The sequence below is a fragment of the Polypterus senegalus genome, chromosome 1, assembly GCF_016835505.1.
Source record: "Polypterus senegalus isolate Bchr_013 chromosome 1, ASM1683550v1, whole genome shotgun sequence".
Classification (NCBI taxonomy): domain Eukaryota; kingdom Metazoa; phylum Chordata; class Cladistia; order Polypteriformes; family Polypteridae; genus Polypterus; species Polypterus senegalus.
In genome coordinates, this window is record NC_053154.1 from 323448321 (window position 1) to 323469309 (window position 20989).

Here is a 20989-nt window from a genome sequence, read left to right on the forward strand (position 1 = left end):
CTACCTCCCTCCCTCCCTCACTTACTCACTCACTAATTCTCCAACTTCCCGTGTAGGTAGAAGGCTGAAATTTGGCAGGCTCATTCCTTACAGCTTACTTACAAAAGTTAAGCAGGTTTCATTTTGAAATTCTACTCGTTACGGTCATAACGGTTGACAAAATTTGCCATGTTGAACTTTCTTATTTATGGCCCCACCTTTATGAAATTTGGTAGGTGCCTTCCCTGCGCTAACCAAAACCGATGTATGTACTTATTTCTGTGGTATGATGCCGCTGTCGGCCGCCATATTGAAGTTTCCAATGTCACTAATTCTCCAACTTCCCGTATAGGTAGAAGACTGAAATTTGGCAGGCTCATTCCTTACAGCTTACTTACAAAAGTTAACCCGGTTTCATTTCAAAATTATACATGTAACGGACATAACGGTTGACAACGTCCGCCATGTTCAACTTTCTTATTTATGGCCCCATATTCACGAAATTTGGTAGGCAGCTTCCCTGCGCTAACCGAAACCAATGTACGTACTTATTTCGGTGGTATGATGCCACTGTCGGCCACCATATTGAACTTTTCAACGGTCTTTGTTACTTATGGGCCCATCTTCAAGAAATTTGGTACACGGGTTCCCAACGCTAACTGATTCCTACTTACGTACATATATACGTCCATAGCCCGCAGCTCGGTCACCGTGTGAGGCGGCGCGGTCCCCATCCCAACGCCTCCCACGTTGTTGGCTGCCTGCCTATATAAGGCCATCCGTCGCTCCAGTCTCTACATTCCCTTCCTTGCTACGCCACGGGATTCACATCTCCCTGCTGATAACTACAGCCTTTTAACTTAATCCACGGCTTCTCCGCTGTTTTATTGTTCATTTATTATTATAGTTATTGTGTAGGTATTTTAGACTTACTTTACATTGTTCAGGTACCCATTTCCTTTATCATTCCAACCGTACCCCCATTAACATGTCTATCGAGGTGATCACCATCGATCAAAGAACTGTCACTTACAGAGTGGTTTCCATGCCCGGAGATGGCACCTGCCTTTTCCATTCTCTTTGTTACATACTGCACGGCCATATCAGGCTCACTCTTGATATCCGGAGGAACATTGTCTCTTATGTATTGAATAACGGGGACAGGTTCAAGGTGTGTACTGATGACGGTACAGGAGATAATTATACTACACAGGAGCACTATAAGAGTGAAATGTTTAAGCCCTTCACCTATGGATCTGCATGTGAGTTGATGGCTGCCGCTGAATTGTTCGGTTGTCGCTTTCAAGTGTATCGAAATGGCCAAATATTTTACACCTTTCGACAACCGCCAATGCCTCTTAAACATCTTAGATTCACAGGTGACGATTTCAGTAGTGGACACTTTGATGTTTATGAATGTTTAAACTCTCAAAAGCTGAATGTGAAGTTATCAATGAAACCGGTTGTATACTTACAACGCTTGACAGATGCCGAATGTTTCTTCAACACAAGTCCTACAAATACTGTCGTAATTGAAACAAACCATGAAACTCAAACCGATTATGACAGCAGCAATCCAAGCTGTGAGATTTGAAACAAGATTACTGTTCACATGGCCAACTGTACGTTGCATGCTCAAGAGTAAGCTCAGCGCACAGCTTGGTCATATTACAATTGGAGGGCCGAACTCACAATGTGGTATACAAAGAGATCCATAACAAATAATTATTGGTATATTTTCGCTCAGTTTAAAAAGGTTTAATTTTCTTCTTAATAAATATTTTAAGGCAGTACTTCACTGCTGCTGGTATTTTGCTAATATATATATATATATATATATATATATATATATATATATATATATATATATATATATATATACATATACACACACGAGGTAAGACACAAAATGAAAATGAATTACAGCATATTAAACATTGTCACCTTCTACATAAACTCCCCCACCCCCCAAATTTCTACACCGATCCATACGTATCTCCAATCGATTGAAACAGTGCTAGAATTCTTCTTGCTTGAGGCTCTTCAACAGGCTTGCTGTTTTTGTCTTCACTTCATCCATTGAAAAATGTGTTCAATTTGATTTTCGGGGAACAAGTAAAAATCACAGGGAGCTAAATCGGGCAAATAGGGAGGATGATCGAGAACAGGAATGTTTTTGTCAGACAAAAACTGCTTTACGGAAAAAGTAGTACGATCATTTCAAACAATCTGATTCATTGTTTTGATGTTTTTATCTGTCCGTCCGAGACAAGCGTGGGCAACCTGGGCGTCTTCCACATTTTCTTGTCCTTCCTTGAAATGCTCGTGCCTCTCAAAAACTTGTGTGTGAGACAAACTGTTATCACCATACAATGTTTTTATCATTTCATAAATTTCTGTGGCCGTTTTGTTCGATTTTGTGAGAAATTTGATGTTGATTCACTGTTCTATTTTTTCACCCAACATTATAGTGGCAACACGTGTAGCGATTGTTCTGCAAATACTGACTGAGCTATTCACAGAATATACTTAGCTGGTCAGTGGTTTGAGAGGGCATTGAGGAGGGGATATATTTCTATGATTAAGGTTTGGCCAACTTCCAGACGGTTTTCCAGGAAATCCTCAAGCCAAGTCCAGTCATTTATGTGTCGTACCTTGTGTGTGTGTGTGTATTATTATATGTATATCTATCTATCTATCTATATGTATATCTATCTATCTATCTATCTATCTCACTCACTCACTCACTCACTGACTCACTGACTCATCACTAATTCTCCAACTTGCCGTGTAGGTAGAAGGCTGAAATTTGGCAGGCTTATTCCTTACAGCTTACTTACAAAAGTTGGGCAGGTTTCATTTCGAAATTCTACGCATAAGGGTCATAACTGGAAGCTATTTTTCCCATATAATGTAATGGAGTCTTGAGTTGAGATGGCCGTGGGGCGGAGTTTCGTGTGACATCATCACGCCTCCTACGTAAGTACGTAGAGAACAAGGAAGAACTCCAAGCACAAAACGCCATTTCACAATTGAGAAGGCAGAAAAACATTATGAAGCAAATGATGCATATGCGGAAACAAAGCACGGCGTGAACCGTAAGTTTATATTAAATTAAGTTCATAGACAGGCTGCTACTAGCGTTTGTAATTTAGTGCCTGCCCATATAAGGCCGCCCATCAGCGCAATCCAATACAAACACTGCCGTAAATGTTCACGGGTGAAGGACTGTGCTTATGCAGAGGAAGATGAGATGGTCAGGGTGGTGTTTGGCACAAACTCATTGAAACTGCTAGAGAAACTTTTAAGTGCCGGGTCTTAGCTGACATTACACGACATGGCACCAGTACAGCTGGGAACCTTCGATGCAAGAACACCAAGCTGCTCACGGAACTGACGCATGCGCAGACAAAAGCAACAGTTCCAAAGAGTGCTGAACAAAACCGAATTACACAATTGAGAAGGCAGCAAAAAATATGAAGCGCCTTATACATACAATCATATTCATAAGTGCAGCTACTGCGAAACAAAGCACACGGTGGAAAAAGTGAATGTCCTGCTAAAGGAAGACAGTGTAAAAAAAACCCGTGCATGCAGTTTGTCACATCACAGATAAAAGGAAGACGAGCTGTTTATTGATGCAGTAAGGAACTAATCGATGAATGAAACCTCTTATCTTTACAACGATTGACAAACACGGAATGTAACTTGAACACATCCTACAAATACGAGCCTGATTGAAAGAAATAATGATAATCAAATCCTTGATGACAGCAACATTCAATAACACTCACAAAACAATTACTGTATATTGACAATCATGTTACGTTATTTTTAAAATGTTCCCTTTTCTTTTCATAACTTCTACTTCTCCACTGCGTACACGGTATATATATATAAATGTATATATATACCCGATCTACAATACATACTTTAGCATAGACAAGCCACACGCTGTGGCTAATTGTAGAGTCTTCGCCTCTAACGCCGACATTCGAGGTTCGATTCCCGAGAGGGTGTACTGACTATGTACGCGCTACCTGATTCATTTTACCTTCGATCTCCTTGGTTTGGGACGTATGAAAAATATTAGGTTAACGCAGAATCATGTTACGCTATTTTTAAAATTTTCCCTTTCTTAGCACAAGCACAGCTGAGAAGCTTCGATGCATGTACTCCATAACGCGCTAAAAATAACGATTTAATCACACTTTCAATTCCAAGCAAACGGAACTTTTGTCAATGCATGATTTCCTGGTACATCCATTACACTGATGCACACATCACAGCTACAAAATGTTAGAGTCGGAATAAAGCGCGCTCCTACGACTGATCATTTCGACTACCCGAAGCCTTGATAAAAGCATGGTTTTGTGCACACTGAAAAGCAAGCAAAATTAGATGCATTACAGAAAGCGGACTTTGTGGCTCTTACTGGGGATCATTGGACTTCCGTGACCGTTAGTAATTCTAAATACATCTAATTACAAAATGTTCAATGATCACACTGTTTTAGCCTAATGTACAAAATAATTTTGGCTAATGTTACTCAGAGTTTAAAGAGTAAGCTGGTCAAATTACCTTTTATGTTTCTGACTTATTTTTTTAAGAAGAAAACTGCACTTTATGTTGAAATTTTGGTTATTATTATTTAAAGACAATACTATTCTGAAAATGTACTTAAAGTACTTAAACTACCACTTTATTTTTAAGTCTGCCCAATTTTAACCAGGGATGATATTTTTGTTTCTGTTTTGAATTCAAATGCAGTTTAAAATTTTTTTTTTCAGAAATTAAAACAGCTTCAGTTTACAATATTCATGTCCATGTCTATTATTTGATTCTGTCGCCCACTAAAACCGCTTTTAAATTAAAAAAAAAACATTTGCGATTTGGGGCAAATTTACGTGTCGATTACATACATTAATCAAGATTAATTCTTACACAGCCTCTAATTAATTGGATTAATTTTTTTAATCGAGTCCCACCCCTAATATATATATATGTAGATATATATGTAGATTTGTATATATATGTGTATATACAGTATATATGTAGATATGTATATGTTGTATATACAGTATGTATATATGTGTGTGTGTATATATACAGTATGTGTATATATGTATATGTATATATATGTATGTGTGTATATATATATATATATATATATATATATATATATATATATATATATATATATATATATATATATATATATATATATATGTGTATATATCATACCATATCATCATTTTTAATGCGTATATTCCAACTCCAGGCTGTATTAACTTGAATGCTTATTGGATTCAAGCACGTCAGGTGATGTGTATTTGTGTAATGAGGGAGGGTGTGGCCTAAGGAGATCAACACCCTATATCAAGGTGTGCAGAATTATTAGGCAGCTAGTTTTCCTCAGGCAAAATGGGCCAAAAAGAGATTTAACTGACTCTGAAAAGTCAAAAATTGTAAAAGTCTTTCAGAGGGATGCAGCACTTTTGGAATTGCTAAGATATTGGTGTGTGATCACAGAACCATCAAACATTTTGTTGCAAATAGTCAACATGGTCGCAAGAAACGTGTTGAGAACAAAAGACGCAAATTAGCTGCCAAACATTTGAGAAGAATCAAACGTGAAGCTACCAGGAACCCATTATCCTCCAGTACTTTCATATTCCAGAGCTGCAACCTACCTGGAGTGCCCAGAAGTACAAGGTGTTCAGTGCTCAAAGACATGGCCAAGGTAAGGAGGGCTGAAACCCAACCACCACTGAACAAGAAACACAAGTTGAAACGTCAAAACTGGGCCAAGAAATATCTGAAGACAGATTTTTTTCAAAGGTTTTATGGACCGATGAGATGAGAGTGACTCTTGATGGACCAGATGGATGGACCTGTGGATCAGTAATGGGCACAGAGCTCCACTCCAACGTGGAGGTGGGTTACTGGTATGAGCTGGTATTTTTAAAGATGAGCTAGTTGGACCTTTTTGCATTGAAGATGAACTCAAAATCAACTCCCAAACCTACTACCAGTTTTTCAAGACACTTCCTTCAAACAGTGATACAGGAAAAAGACCATGATTTTTATGCAGGCCAATGCTCCATCACTTGCATCGAAGTTCTCCACTGCGTGGCCAGCCAGTAAAGGCCTTAAAGATGAAGGAATAATGACATGGCCCCTTCCTCATCTGACCTAAACCCTATCGAGAACTTGTGGGCACTTCTTAAACGCTAGATTTACGGGGGAGAAAAACAATACACCTCTCTGAAGAGTGTCTGGGAGGCTGTAGTCACTGCTCCACAAAAAGCTGATCATCAACAGATCAAGAAACTGACAGACTACATGAATGGAAAGGCTTATGACTGTTATTGGAAAGAAGGGTGGCTATATTGGTCATTGATTGATTGATTGATTTTTTTTTAAATGTCAGAGATGTTTATTTGTAAATTTTGAGGTGTTTGTTTATTATTTCTACTATAACAGATGAAAATAAACAAGTGAGATGGGAAAATTTTCATTTTTCCTTTAGTTGCATAATAAATCTGCACACTAATAGTTGCCTAATAATTGTGCGCACATATGTATTCCCCTGATGATGTTCACACTCACATTTCTGTTGTGAAACATTCAGGTTTCAGGTTTATTAACATTTTGGATTGACTGATAGCACTGTGTTTGTTCCATATTAAAATTAATCCTCAAAAATACAACTTGCCTAATAATTCTGCACTCCCTGTAATATAAATAGATAGATATGACAACAACACTCATATCAATGACAAAACAATTACATTAACAATCATCTTATGTTATTTTTAAAATGTTTGCTTTTCTTTTTCATAACTTCTTTAACACACTACTTCTCCGCTGCGAAGCGCGGGTATTCTGCTAGTATATATATATACACACATACATACACACACACTAGACCCCCACGAAGTTGCGGTTCAGAGTTCACGGCTTCAGAACTTAGAACCTAACAAACAATTGTTAGCGGAAACCGCAAATATCCTACGCAATTTTTATGGCTTTTTCGTTGCAATACTGTACTGTGGAGACAACAGGAAGTAACTGTAGAGAAAACCACGACTTGGGATGGTGAAATTAGCCAACAGAATTTGAAACTGCAACTCCCAGCAATGGCTCTGATTGGTCTTCTGCTGAAGGTGTGGAGGTCCAAGGATGTCAGTGCTGCTTTTAAAAAGGGGCCCGGTGACCAAAAACAAAAAAAAAAAGTTTTTGTAATTTGTGTTTCAAGTTCCTGTCTGTCTGCCTTCTGTTGGGTTACCTGTACTTATTAATTTTGTCCTAGATCATTTTGCGCGTCTGGATTGTGTGCCGTCTGCCTGTGTACATGAGGACTGTAAGTGGATTCATGGCCATCCTGCAAAGAAAGGAACGCTCCTGAACCCGTCCACCCGTCTTCACCATTTCATTAGCTACCGGTAGGACTATCTGTACATTCCCATTCAATGTGTGGATCTCGGGACTTTCTATTTTCATCATTACATTTCATCCATTGCCATTTTTCATTAACTTTTTCATGATTTACTGTGTGTGTTTTGTTTGTGCTTTGTTGTATTTAATGTATAATCACCATAAGGGGAACAGGGGTGGTATCGTTGTTTTCTTATTTCATTTGTTTTCATTACATTCTTTACTTGCTGTTTGATTACCGGTTTGCTTTGTTTTTGTCTCTCAAGGCTGGGTGCGTCCCTGGAATCTCCACCATAAAAATAAATAAATCACCGGCTTCTCGATTGCGGCTTCACGAGCGACACTATACTTACTAAAAAGCCTGAACAGTACCTGCCCTTTTTGGCTGATTGCTTTGTTTCTCTCTCCTCCCTCAGACATTCTCTGCTCCTGTTGGGGGTTATGCTCCCTTATGATGTTTGTTTGTTGTTTAAACTAACTGTATATTGAGCTCCTTTAACTTCTGAAAGAGACATGTTTGCTTGAAGTGTTTGAATAAAAGTTCCTGTCTCTACGATCTCCTGTGCTTCTGTGCAATTCTGTGACCCAAGCTGCACCAAGACTAGCCTTCAAGCATCAGCACTTACCTCTGTGTGCTTGCATACAGCCAGTTCAACCGCAGTTGGCTCAGTGATTTACTGAGTTTCGTCCATGGCGTCAGTTGCACTTTGTACATATTGTTCCAGTAGTTTTTTAAATAGTTTTTACAGTTCATTAGCAGTGTGTAAAATGATCATTGTTGCAGTAATTGTGATGTTATTTGCATGAAAAAAAATGTGTTCTATTAAAATTTCACTTTTTCTTTGTTAATTGTAACGTTTACTTAAAGTGCAGCAAAAAAGTATTTGGCGTTCAGGTATGCATTAACCCCCAAGTATGTGGCAGTTTAAGGGTTAAAGCCCCAAGATGCCGCCGAAACGAGCTGCATCATCTAAGGCTTCTGGCAATGAAAATGCACTTGTATGAATTACAGTACATATAGCGGTAACATCAGTATTTTACATTCTAGCACTGCGGGAGACATAGCAGTACAGTGTACAGATTTACCTTTGCATTCTTTATTTTTAGGTAATGTATTAAGCGGAGTTTGAAATTAAATGACAGTGTTTTGGGGGCATATTTAGGGTTTAAACTATGAAAATAGCCATTTTTTAACCACATCCAAAATTCACGGTTTTACACAATTTGCGGGTAAGTAATAAATCAATTCTGATCGTATTTTATCATTTTCAAAAAATGATACGATAAATAATTGAATAGATAAAGGGTGATGTGCTGAGATTTAAAATTGCGGTGTGGCTGTTATTTATAAAATTAAAAAAGCTTATCTTGAATGTTACTTTGACTATGTAAACAAACAGCAGACCTAAAGGTTTTGTCTGATCCACATGTCTGTCTTGCAATCAGTGTAACTGATGTATGGGGCAGGGTTTGTTTAAAGAAGAGCACAGATAGCAGTTTGACTCTGGTGACAGCCAGAAGGACTGGGCAGAGCCACATTACAGTGCACATCTACAGACAAATAAAATAATATTACAGTCAACCCTCGTTTATCGCGGTTAATCTGCTCCAGACTCTGCCGCGATAAGTGAATTTCCGCGAAGTAGAAACCATATGTTTGTATGGTTATTTTTATATATTTTAAGCACTTATAAACTCTCCCACACTGTTAACATTATTAGAGCCCTCTAGACATGAAATAACACCCTTTAGTCAAACGTTTAAACTGTGCTTCATTACAAGACAGAGATGGCAGTTCTTTCTCACAATTAAAAGAATGCAAACATATCTTATCTTCAAAGGAGCACCATGAAGAGCAGATAATGTCAGAGAGAGCGCTAAGAAAAGCAAACAATCAAAAATCAATACGTGCTTTTAAGTATACAGAAGCACCCGATAAAGCGGCATTTTGTAGAGGAGCGTCCTATCTTCTAGGCAAACAGCCACTGTGTAAACAGCCCCCTCTGCTCACACCCCCTCCGTCAGGCAGAGAGAGCGAGAGAGAAAGAGAGAAGCAAACAAAACAAGTGCCACTCGGGAAGCATATCTTATAGCATTGAGGAGTTTTAGTTAATATGTAATACATGCTCTGATTGGGTAGCTTCTAAGCCATCCGCGAATAGCGTCCCTTGCATGAAATCAACTGGGCAATCAAACTGAGGAAGCATGTAACCTAAATTAAAGACCCATTGTCCAGAAAGCGCGAACCAGCTTAAAAATCCGTGATATATATTTAGATGTGCTTACATTTAAAATCCGCGATAGAGTGAAGCCGCGAAAGTCGAAGCGCGATATAGCGAGGGATTACTGTAATAATAAAAATACTGACCATGTTGTCAATGAGAACATAACTTGTAGGAAGTAGAATGAGCAATCAGGTAAGCTTGTATGTGCAACTTAAAGTTCACAATCACTCTGAAGACCACAAAACTGCTGTTAAGGATGACAGATCTCAGCTGAAGTGACAGACAACTTGGTGACACTTATCTCATTATATTTCATATTTAAAACCTGTAAGGTCTTCTCCTATAAATGATACGTGTAAAGGTCTTTATTTCAACTTTAGAGTTGAGTTGTTTCTTTTTTTTTTTTTTAATTTACAAAAGAGATGTTTAAAATGAATGAATTGTTTGACTAGAAAAATTAACAAAGCCCCACTGTATATGAAGGCATGTGTTAAGTTCCAATTATATCTCTACCCCCAATCCTCTTCTTTAAATAAAACAAAATCTGGTCACGCTAATAGACAAATACAGTTAGGTCCATAAATATTTGGACAGAGACAACTTTTTTCTAATTTTGATTCTGTACATTACCACAATGAATTTTAAATGGAACAACTCAGATGCAGTTGAAGTGCAGACTTTCATGTTTAATTCAGTGGGTTGAACAAAAAGACTGCATAAAATTGTGAGGCAACTAAAGCATTTTTTAACACAATCCCTTCATTTCAGGGGCTCAAAAGTAATTGGACAATTGACTCAAAGGCTATTTCATGGGCAGGTGTGGGCAAGTCTGTCGTCGTGTCATTATCAATTAAGCAGATAAAAGGCCTGGAGTTGATTTAAGGTTTGGTGCTTGCATGTGGAAGATTATGCTGTGAACAGACAACATGCGGTCCAAGGAGCTCTCCATGCAGGTGAAAGAAGCCATCCTTAAGCTGCGAAAACAGAAAAAACCCATCCGGGAAATTGCTACAACATTACGAGTGGCAAAATCTACAGTTTGGTACATCCTGAGAAAGAAAGCAAGCACTGGTAAACTCAGCAACGCAAAAAGACCTGGACATCCACGGAAGACAACAGTGATGGATGATCACAGAATCATTTCCATGGTGAAGAGAAACCCCTTTATAACAGCCAACCAAGTGAACAACACTCTCCAGGGGGTAGGCATATCGATATCCAAGTCTACCATAAAGAGAAGACTGCATGAAAGTAAATACAGAGGGTGCACTGCAATGTTCAAGCCACTCATAAGCCTCAAGAATAGAAAGGCTAGATTGGACTTTGCTAAAGAACATCTAAAAAAGCCAGCACAGTTCTGGAAAAACATTCTTTGGACAGATGAAACCAAGATCAACCTCTACCAGAATGATAGCAAGAAAAAAGTATGGAGAAGGCATGTAACAGCTCATTATCCAAAGCATACCACATCATCTGTAAAACACGGTGGAGTCAGGCAGTGTGATGGCTTGGGCGTGCATGGCTGCCAGTGGCACTGGGACACTAGTGTTTATTGATGATGTGACACAGGACAGAAGCAGCCGAATGAATTCTGAGGTGTTCAGAGACATACTGTCTGCTCAAATCCAGCTAAATGCAGTCAAATTGATTGGGCGCTTCATGACACAAATGGATAATGACCCAAAACATACAGCCAAAGCAACCCAGGAGTTTATTAAAGCAAAGAAGTGGAAAATTCTTGAATTGCCAAGTCTGTCACCTTATCTTAACCCAATTGAGCAGGCATTTCACTTGTTGAAGACTAAACTTCAGACAGAAAGGCCTACAAACAAACAGCAACTGAAAGCCGATGCAGTAAAGGCCTGGAAGAGCATTAAAAAGGAGGAAACCCAGCATCTGGTGATGTCTATAAGTTCAAGACTTCAGGCTGTCATTGCCAGCAAAGGGTTTTCAACCAAGTATTAGAAATGAACATTTTATTTCCAGTTATTTAATTTGTCCAATTACTTTTGAGCCCCTGAAATAAAGGGATTGTGTTAAATAAATGCATTAGTTGCCTCACAATTTTATGCAATCTTTTTGTTCAACCCACTGAATTAAAGCTGAAAGTCTGCACTTCAACTGCATCTGAGTTGTTTAATTTAAAATTCACTGTAGTAATGTACAGAACCAAAATTAGAAAAAAGCTCTGTCCAAATATTTATGGACCTAACTGTAGATAAGCCTGCTTTGGCGTGAATGCCACTAAGACAAGCACTTAAATACGCACAATTCACACACATGTGCAAGATGTGAAGTGACTGCAGCAGAGTAGAACAAGTGGTAAACACTGGACATACAAAAGTAAATGGATACAGGTACAAAGGAAAGGAGAAGAAACATCACAGTATAATAACCAACAATCATACTGTGTACATGCCGTAAAAGCATGATAATGCCTTCAATGTATCATTAGAAGACACCACCACATAACAGATAAAATACCTTTTGTTCTCTTCAGTCTGTATGTAATTTTACAGTTTAGCCACATAGAATAGAACATTGATGATAAAATATAAAGACACAGCTTTCCCTTAATTTACTCTATACCTAAAAGATCAGATTCAATTGGATTAGATTAGATAAATGTATATTAATCCCATGGGGAATTTCAAAGAGCTTGCAGAATTCGGGAAAAAGGGTCTTGTGGACAGACAAGAAAAAGATGAACCTGCATCAGAGTGAGGGCAAGAGCCAAGTGTGGATACCTAAAGGAACTGTCCAAAGCATACCTACTCATCTGTTAAACATAGTGGGCTGGGGGGATCTGCTATGTCTTGAGCATGTATGGTCGCCTAATGACATACTTCACTGATAGCAGTCACTGCTGATAGCAGTCACACAATGAATTCTGTTCAAGCTCCAGTAAATGCTTCCAAATTCATTGAACAGCACTTCATCCTACACCAACATAATGATCACAAACATACTGCAATGGCAACACAAGAGTATGTCAAAGCTAAAAGTGGAATAATTTTTGAATTGTCAGTGAAGTCAGTCACCCGAGTTAAGAGACATGCGCCCAAAACAAGCAGGAGCTGAAGACAGCTGCAACAGAGGCTTGGTAGAGCAGCGCCAGAGGAGATACTCAGCACCTGCTGATGTCTATGAATCACAGACTTCAAGAAGTCATTGTGTGTCAGGGATATGCAACAAAGTAGTAAAAATGACTGCTTTAATATACCTGCCATTGCTATGTCCCAAACATTATGGTGCCCTGAAAAAGTGTTGTTGTTTCTACATGATGTGACTGAAATGTATATAAATATCTTTAAATTAACGTTTACAATGTGCACTTTAATCGCATCTGAATTGATTTGTAATTTTAAACTGTGGAGCAAAGGGGTAAATCAAGGAAAAATGTTTCTTTGTCCTAAATATTATGAAGGGCACTGTAGGAAATTTATTAACAATCATTTTTTTTGGATGTTTATCAACGGTTGGACTGCCCGCTTACCACCGTTGTGCTATAGCTGATTCACCTCTGTCCGCTCACTACAATTAAATTTTAGTCCTGCGCTGCAAAAAATTGAGTTGGGCCTCATGGAATGCAGTTCTATAGTGCAAGCCTTTCAAGGGTAGTCAGTCTCTTTTAGGCATATCTGCTCAAAATCATTTCAAAGGTAGTGAACTGGGAGTAGAAAGATGTATATGATTCCAGCAAGAGCAGGACCTGGCCTTTGTTAGGGTATTCAGTGGTTCAGTCCATGCAGTAAGGAAAACTGAGGCTTAAGCAAACTCAAAACATTATTCAGGTTTATTAGAGGTTTGGCACAAAATCCTTTACAGAGGCAGCAAACCCATATTAAGGATTTCAGTGGTAAGCACTGCAGGATGTACAAGGCTAACAATTTAGGCATTTATATGATTAATTTGTCCAATAATAAAAAATAATCTTTGGAGGATAAAGTGCCTTTCAAAGACATTTTCACGATAAAACACTGGGCTGGGATTCAAACTTGTTTTGTGGTGCTGCAAGGCAAAGCACTAATACCGCGCCAATCTTATCTTAAGAACTCCAATTAAATATTACAATAAAACATAAAATCCCAATATCTATATATATATATATATATATCTATATCTATATATATCTATATCTATATCTATATATATCTATATCTATCTATATATATCTATATCTATATCTATATCTATATATATATATATATATATATATATATATATATATAAAATTCAACGTCTGTCTGTCTGTCTGCTTTTCACGAGAGAAGTACTTAATGGATTTAGATCGGGTTTCTTTCTATAATTTGCTTGAAAATTCCGGTTGTGTTTGCGACTTCTGTCATCAAATCAAGTATCACAGGTTACATGCAGAAGCGATATATTAGCGCTAATCTGAGACAGAGGCTGTGGGTCAAGGAGAAGGGGGGCGTGACATCAGGAGTAGGGAGACGGCCAGGGCCCTCCTCTCTCACGTGCCAGCCTCTGTTAGAATCAGTCTACCTCTGGCCACATTTTGGAGCGTACCTTGCCTCTATTTAGCTATCGATACCTGTTTGTTTATTGTTTTTTAAAGTTTGTCCTGTTTCACTACTACGCGGGCCGAGCCGCGGGAGACAGCCAGTAAAAGTTACTACATTACACCTAAAATGACACTAAATGAAAGTATTTCAGTCTACTAAAAATTGATTTTAAGCATTTTTGTTTTTACACACAGTTATCTTCTGGTTTGAATATTCCTTATGTCTGTGTGGATTTTTCTCCAGGTATGTTGGTTTTCCTCTCTAATACCAAAGATGTGACACAGTGAGTTTAAGTGTATGTATATGATTTGTACCTATAATGGACTGTTGGTTGTTGCGAAGTGCACAATACTGCCAGGATATTGTCAAGATACTGTCATTGAACTGAATTAAGCAGGTTCAAGATGTTATTGTGTGCTATGTAAAATTAATACGGGAAGAATGGAAAACTGTGTGTAAGCCCAAGATATGTTAAACAATCCATCCAAAAATAAATTAAGGATAACTGGTAAAAACAATCATTTTCTGTTTTCTTGGAAAAGCTCACAGATTGTGATGCTGTTGAAGTTTATTGACGTTGCATTCATGTCTATTAATAAGTAGACTGTCTGTTTTGAAACTGCATGACCATGGTAAGGACTTGTATTTTCTTTAATTACCTATTTATTTTGTTAAACTTATTAGCACACTCATGAATTAGTGTCAGTAGACCTGTTGAAGGTAGAATGCAAAAAGCTGCATCCTCTACATGAGCAACGAAACATAATTTACAGAATGCCGACTTACAAACAAATCTGGACAGTCAGCAAAGGTATCGTGGTGCTTTATCACAATATGAAAGACCCTATTCTCTTAAAAGATAAGTTCTGTAATTTTTAAGTCAAAGTTATTTCTTCACAATCAACGTATATATGCATTTGTCACGCAAAACATTATTCCAATGTTAAGCACTTTGATAAATAAAAAAAAAATTATCTTGCCCACTCTCGTACTTTAAAATGGAGGGTGTGGGGCACAGAGGTAAAGCTTAAAAACTTACCAAATACGTCCAGTTTTCAAGCCAAGACAATAGTCAAGTATTGATCTGTGCTTCCAATGCATGCATGTGACAACAAAAGGGATTTGGAAATAATCATTTTATCTCACACTAGCAAAATACGCGCGCTTAGCAGAGGAGAAGTAGTGTGTTAAAAAAATAATGAAAAAGAAAAGGAAACATTTTGAAAATAACGTAACATGATTGTCAATGTAATTGTTTTGTCACAGTTATGAGTGTTGCTGTCATCAAGGATTTGATTATCATTATTTCATTCAATCAGGTTCGTATTTGGAGGATGTTTTGTGTTCAAGTTACATTCCATGTTTGTCAACTGTTGTAAAGATAACATGTTTCATTCATCAATTCCTTTCTTACTGCATTAATAAATAGCTAGTCTTCCTCTTTATTTGAGACATCACACACTGCATGCAGGGGTTTTTTTTACACTGTCTTCCTTTAGCTGGACATTGACTTTTTCCACCGTGTGCTTTGTTTCCGCAGTAGCTACACGTATGAATATGCTTGTATGCGTCACTCGCTTCATATTCTTTTGCTGCCTTCACAATTTGTGCAATGCACTTTTTGTTCAGCGCTCTTTGGAGCTGTTGCTTTTTCTCTGCGTACTGCGTTCACAGTCAGTTCACGTGAGCCACTCGGAGTACATGCATCAAAGGTTCTCAGCTGTGCTTGTGCTATCTCGTGCGATGTCCACGGCTTTATTTAATGTTAGCTAAGACCCGGCACTTAAAAGTTTCTCTCGCAGTTTCGCTGAGTTTGTGCCAAACACCACCCTGACCATCTCATTTTCGTCTGCATAAGAACAGTCCTTCAACCGCGAATATTTAGTGGCAGAGTGTTTTTATTGGATTGCCGCTGACAGACGGCCTTATATGGGCAGGCACTCAATTACGTGGGAGGCGTGATAATGAGGAACGCAACTCCGCCTCCCACGGCGACCAAGCTGCAGGCTATGGCCGGTATATATGTACATAAGTAGGTTCCAGTTATGGCCGTTCTAACTTTTGTAACTAAACTGTAAGGAATAAGCCTGCCAAATTTCAGCCTTCTACCTACATGGAATGAGCGAGCGAGTGAGTGAGTGAGCGAGCGAGCGAGTGAGTGATTTGCATTTTATTAGTATAGATTCCTGATACTACTTTTCTCACGGTAAGGATACGTTTACTGTTTGCCTGAGCAAATTCTTATTGAAATAAGGAAGTAAATCAAAATAAAACCAATCACCAAAAATATTTACTGTTATTTGGTCTGTTGGGAGGAAACCATGCCCCTGAGGATGCAAGTCTGTTGCGCCAAAAAACTAAGAGCTAAGTTATCATGCACAGCTGGTCTTTGTCACTACACTGGTTACCTGTGTCATTCAGGATTGACTTTAAAATTCTACTTATGGTTTATAAAGCCTTAAATAATCTCGCCCCATCTCATATATCGGAATGTCTGACACCTTATATTCCAAATCGTAACCTTAGATCCTCAAATGAGTATCTCCTTAGAATTCCAAGAACAAAACTTAACAGAAGTGGTGAGGTGGCCTTCTGCTGCTATGCACCTAAAATCAGGAATAGCCTTACAATAGGAATTCGCCAGGCTGATACGGTGGAGCACTTTAAAACACTACTGAAAACACATTACTTTAACATGGCCTTTTCATAACTACACTTTAACTTAATCCTGATACTCTGTATGTTCAATTCATCATAATAACTATTCATGGTGGCGCTAAAATCCATACTGACCCCTACTCTCTCTTCTGTTTCTTTTTCCGGTTTCTTTGTCCACCACCACCTACTCAAAGCATCATGATGCTCCAACAATGATGGATGGATTAAAAGGCAGAAGTCTACGTGACCATCATCATCAAGCTCTTCCGTGAGAACCCTAAATCCAAAGAGGACTGTTTCATTTATGTTAGGTAGAATGCCCAGAGGGGACTGGGCAGTCTAATGGTCTGGAATCCCTACAGATTTTATTTTTTTCTCCAGCCGTCTGGAGTTTTTTTTTTTTTTCTGTCCACCCTGGCCATTGGACCTTACTCTTATTCTATATTAATTAATGTTGTCTTATTTAATTTCTTATTTTATGTTTTATTTTTCTTTTCTTCATAATGTAAAGCACTTTGAGCTACTTTTTGTATGAAAATGTGCTATATAAATAAATGTTGTTGTTGCTGTTTAAAAATGGCAAAATCTCATAATATTGGTGTTTTTATGTTCAAAAATGACATGTATAAACTATTTTACAAATGTGTGTAAGACGTGTATAAACTATTTTACAAGTGTGTGTAATTGCAAGACGTGGATCAATACTTGATAACTGTCCTGATTTGAAAAATGGATGGTATCTAGTACGTTTTTAAGCTTTTCTTCTGTGCCCCATAGACTACAATGTAAAGCACCAGAGCCAGGAAGATATTTTTTTTTAATTTCTAGAAAGCGATTAACTTTAGTACATAATTTCCCGTGGCAAATGCATAATAGCATGTTTGTGAAGAAGTAAGTTTGGACTTGAAAAAGACCAAACTTATCATTTAATTTAAAAATGCTGCCAATAAATCTAACATATACAATGACCTGGAAAATATTCTTGTACACCTGCACCAATCAACTAAATAAGGCTTATAATGTATGTTTGCTTTCTTCCAGTATTTAAGTAGTAGGAGTAAGTTAAGACTCTTAGATCGTCTGGTGTTTATGTGTTTAACAGTGTGCCCTGCAATGGACAGATTCCCCCTTCCAAAGTGTGCTTCTTTGTGTCCGCTGATGATAGGGTAGGAATCTGTTCTCCATGACCTTATCCTGGAAAAAAAAATCAGTTTAAAAAATTGATGAATGGATCTGAAATATACAGACCCAGCACCTTTGCGATCGATTAAGGAGACATATCACCCTACATCATTAAAAATTGAAAACAAAAAAGAAAAAGTTGAATCATCAAGTATGACACAACCTACTATACTTCTTAAGCAATTTCCCCAATGTCTTAATATGTCAATGTTACCGAGACCCCGAACAGAATGCTGAATATCAATTTACTGCAGTGTACAAACCGTCAAAAATGGTAGATGAGATATCATATTCCTGTATAAAGTTTGCAAGCCATTTCTGCCAAATGCTTGAATTGGGGAGGTTACATGCATTCTGCAGCAATGCAAAAATGTTTAGCCATGCTTTTTAGTAAGCAGATCAAACAGCAGTAGGCCCTGAGATATGTTTGATATCCTGCAACAGCAAATATGTGATTTCCAGATGCCGGAGACTAGACAGAAAATAAAAACAGTGTCTAAAGAAGGGGCAGCAGCCCAAAAATGGGCAACGTTTGAATTTCTGCCAAAAATGCAGCTCATCCCTCCCCCACTTGACCCCCAGCCAAGAGACAGTCAGCAAAGTTTACTCAAGAGGACATACAGGACATCTCTTGTGTGGCACTCTGGACTTCAGATAGCAGGCACAAAATCGAGTCTGATGAACCTGGAGGTTGAGGTTTTATGAATACAAAAAAAAAAACACACAAAACAAATCAGATAAACAGGAAAGTCAAGACATGCAAACAGTTAAGGGTTTTAAGTTAGTGTGGAAGGATCGTGCAGAATTGTTTGTTCTTTAAAAATGACATGCAACTACATACTGTGGCTCGGTCAAAAAAAGGACATAACCGTGCGAATTGGACAACAGCAAAGGAAAAATTCCTGAGAAGGGTTTGTCAATCTAGACTTCAAAAGGAAATCATTGTCTTGGCTGCAACGCAATCCCATGGCAATCCAACTGAAAGCAAAGGGTCAGGTTTATAGAATGGATAGAGGTTGCAAGGGGTTAGGTTTAGGGGGATTTAAGATTAGAGAAAAAGGGTTTAAGACAAGGATTCAGAGTGAAGGTTGAGAAATTCTTCATAAAATCATCCTTCTGTTCTCTTTACACCAAGTAAAGTGTTATGTTTTTTTGTTTAAATAATAACACCTATAATTGAAGCAGGCTGTTGAAAGATTATTTTGTCCACTCCATTCCTTCAAACAAAAAAAAAACAGCATTGGCAAAATGGACGTGCAGTACAAAGGCTCTGAAGCTCCAAAGATGGAAGAAAATATTCAAATCACATAGACAAATGCTACATACAGTTAGGTCCATAAATATTTGGACAGAGACAACTTTTTTCTAATTTTGGTTCTGTACATTACCATAATGAATTTAAAATGAAACAAGTCAAATGCAGTTGAAGTGCAGACTTTCAGCTTTAATTCTGTGGGGTGAACAAAACGATTGCATAAAAATGTGAGGCAATTAAAACATTTTTTTAACACAATCCCTTCATTTCAGGGGCTCAAAAGTAATTGGACAATTGACTCAAAGGCTATTTCATGGGCAGGTGTGTTCAAGTCCGTCGTTATGTTCTTATCAATTAAGCAGATAAAAGGCCTGGAGTTAATTTAAGGTGTGCTGCTTGCATGTGGAAGATTTTGCTGTGAACAGACAACATGTGGTCAAAAGGGCTCTCCATGCAGGTGAAAGAAGCCATCCTTAAGCTGCGAAAAAAGAAAAAACTCTTCCAAGAAATTACTACAATATTATGTGTGGCAAAATCTACAATTTGGTACATCCTGAGAAAAAAAGCAAGCATTGGTAAACTCAGCAACGCAAAAAGACCTGGACGTCCACGGAAGACAACAGTGGTGGATGATCACAGAATCATTTCCATGGTGAAGAGAAACCCCTTCACAACACCAAGTCTACCATAAAGAGAAGACTGCATGAAAGTAAATACAGAGGGTGCACTGCAATGTGCAAGCCACTAATAAGCCTCAAGAATAGAAAGGCTAGATTGGACTTTGCTAAAGAACATCTAAAAAAAGCCAGCACAGTTCTGGAAAAACATTCTTTGGACAGATGAAACCAAGATCAATCTCTACCAGAATGATAGCAAGAAATAAGTATGGAGAAGGCGTGGAACAGCTCATTATCCAAAGCATACCACATCACCTGTAAAACACGGTGGAGTCAGGCAGTGTGATAGCTTGGGCGTGCATGGCTGCCAGTGGCACTGGGACACTAGTGTTAATTGATGATGCGACACAGGACAGAAGCAGCCGAATGAATTCTGAGGTGTTCAGAGACATACTGTCTGCTCAAATCCAGCTAAATGCAGTCAAACTGATTGGGCGGCGTTTCATGATAAAGATGGACAATGACCCAAAACATACAGCCAAAGCAACCCAGGAGTTTACTAAAGCAAAGAAGAGGAAAATTCTTGAATGGCCAAGTCAGTCACCTGATCTTAACCCAGTTGAGTATGCATTTCACTTGTTTAAGACTAAACTTCAGATAGAAAGGCCTACAAACAAACAGCAACTGAAAGCCGATGCAGTAAAGGCCTGGCAGAGCATTAAAAAGGAGGAAACCCAGCATCTGGTGATGTCCATGAGTTCAAGGCTTCAGGCTGTCATTGCCAGCAAAGGTTTTCAACCAACTATTAGAAATGAACATTTTTTTTCCAGTTATTTAATTTGTCCAATTGCTTTTGAGTCCCTGAAATAAAGGGATTGTGCTAAAAAAAATACTTCAGTTCCCTCACATTTTTATTCAATCTTTTTGTTCACCCCACTGAATTAAAGCTGAGAGTCTGCACTTCAACTGCATCTGAGTTGTTTCATTTAAAATTAATTGTGGTAATGTACAGAACCAAAATTAGAAAAAGGTTGTCTCTGTCCAAATATGTATGGACCTAATTGTAAAATGTGATTCACTCTATTGTATGGCTCACAGATATATAAT

The 20989-nt window shown here is 38.1% G+C and overlaps 1 protein-coding gene across 3 annotated transcripts in view; it reads right to left on the reverse strand.

Annotated features, from left to right (window-relative positions):
• Nucleotides 1–20989, reverse strand: part of hspa12a (heat shock protein 12A) — a 169444-nt gene that overhangs the window by 27571 nt on the left and 120884 nt on the right. Inside the window, exon 8 of one of the 3 annotated variants that reach the window (XM_039737197.1) lies at nt 18632–18694. The exons of the other annotated variants lie outside the window; for them this stretch is intronic. Coding sequence (XP_039593131.1) covers nt 18632–18694 — 63 coding nt within the window. The remainder of the gene's footprint in view (nt 1–18631; nt 18695–20989) is intronic. 3 annotated transcript variants of the gene reach the window in all.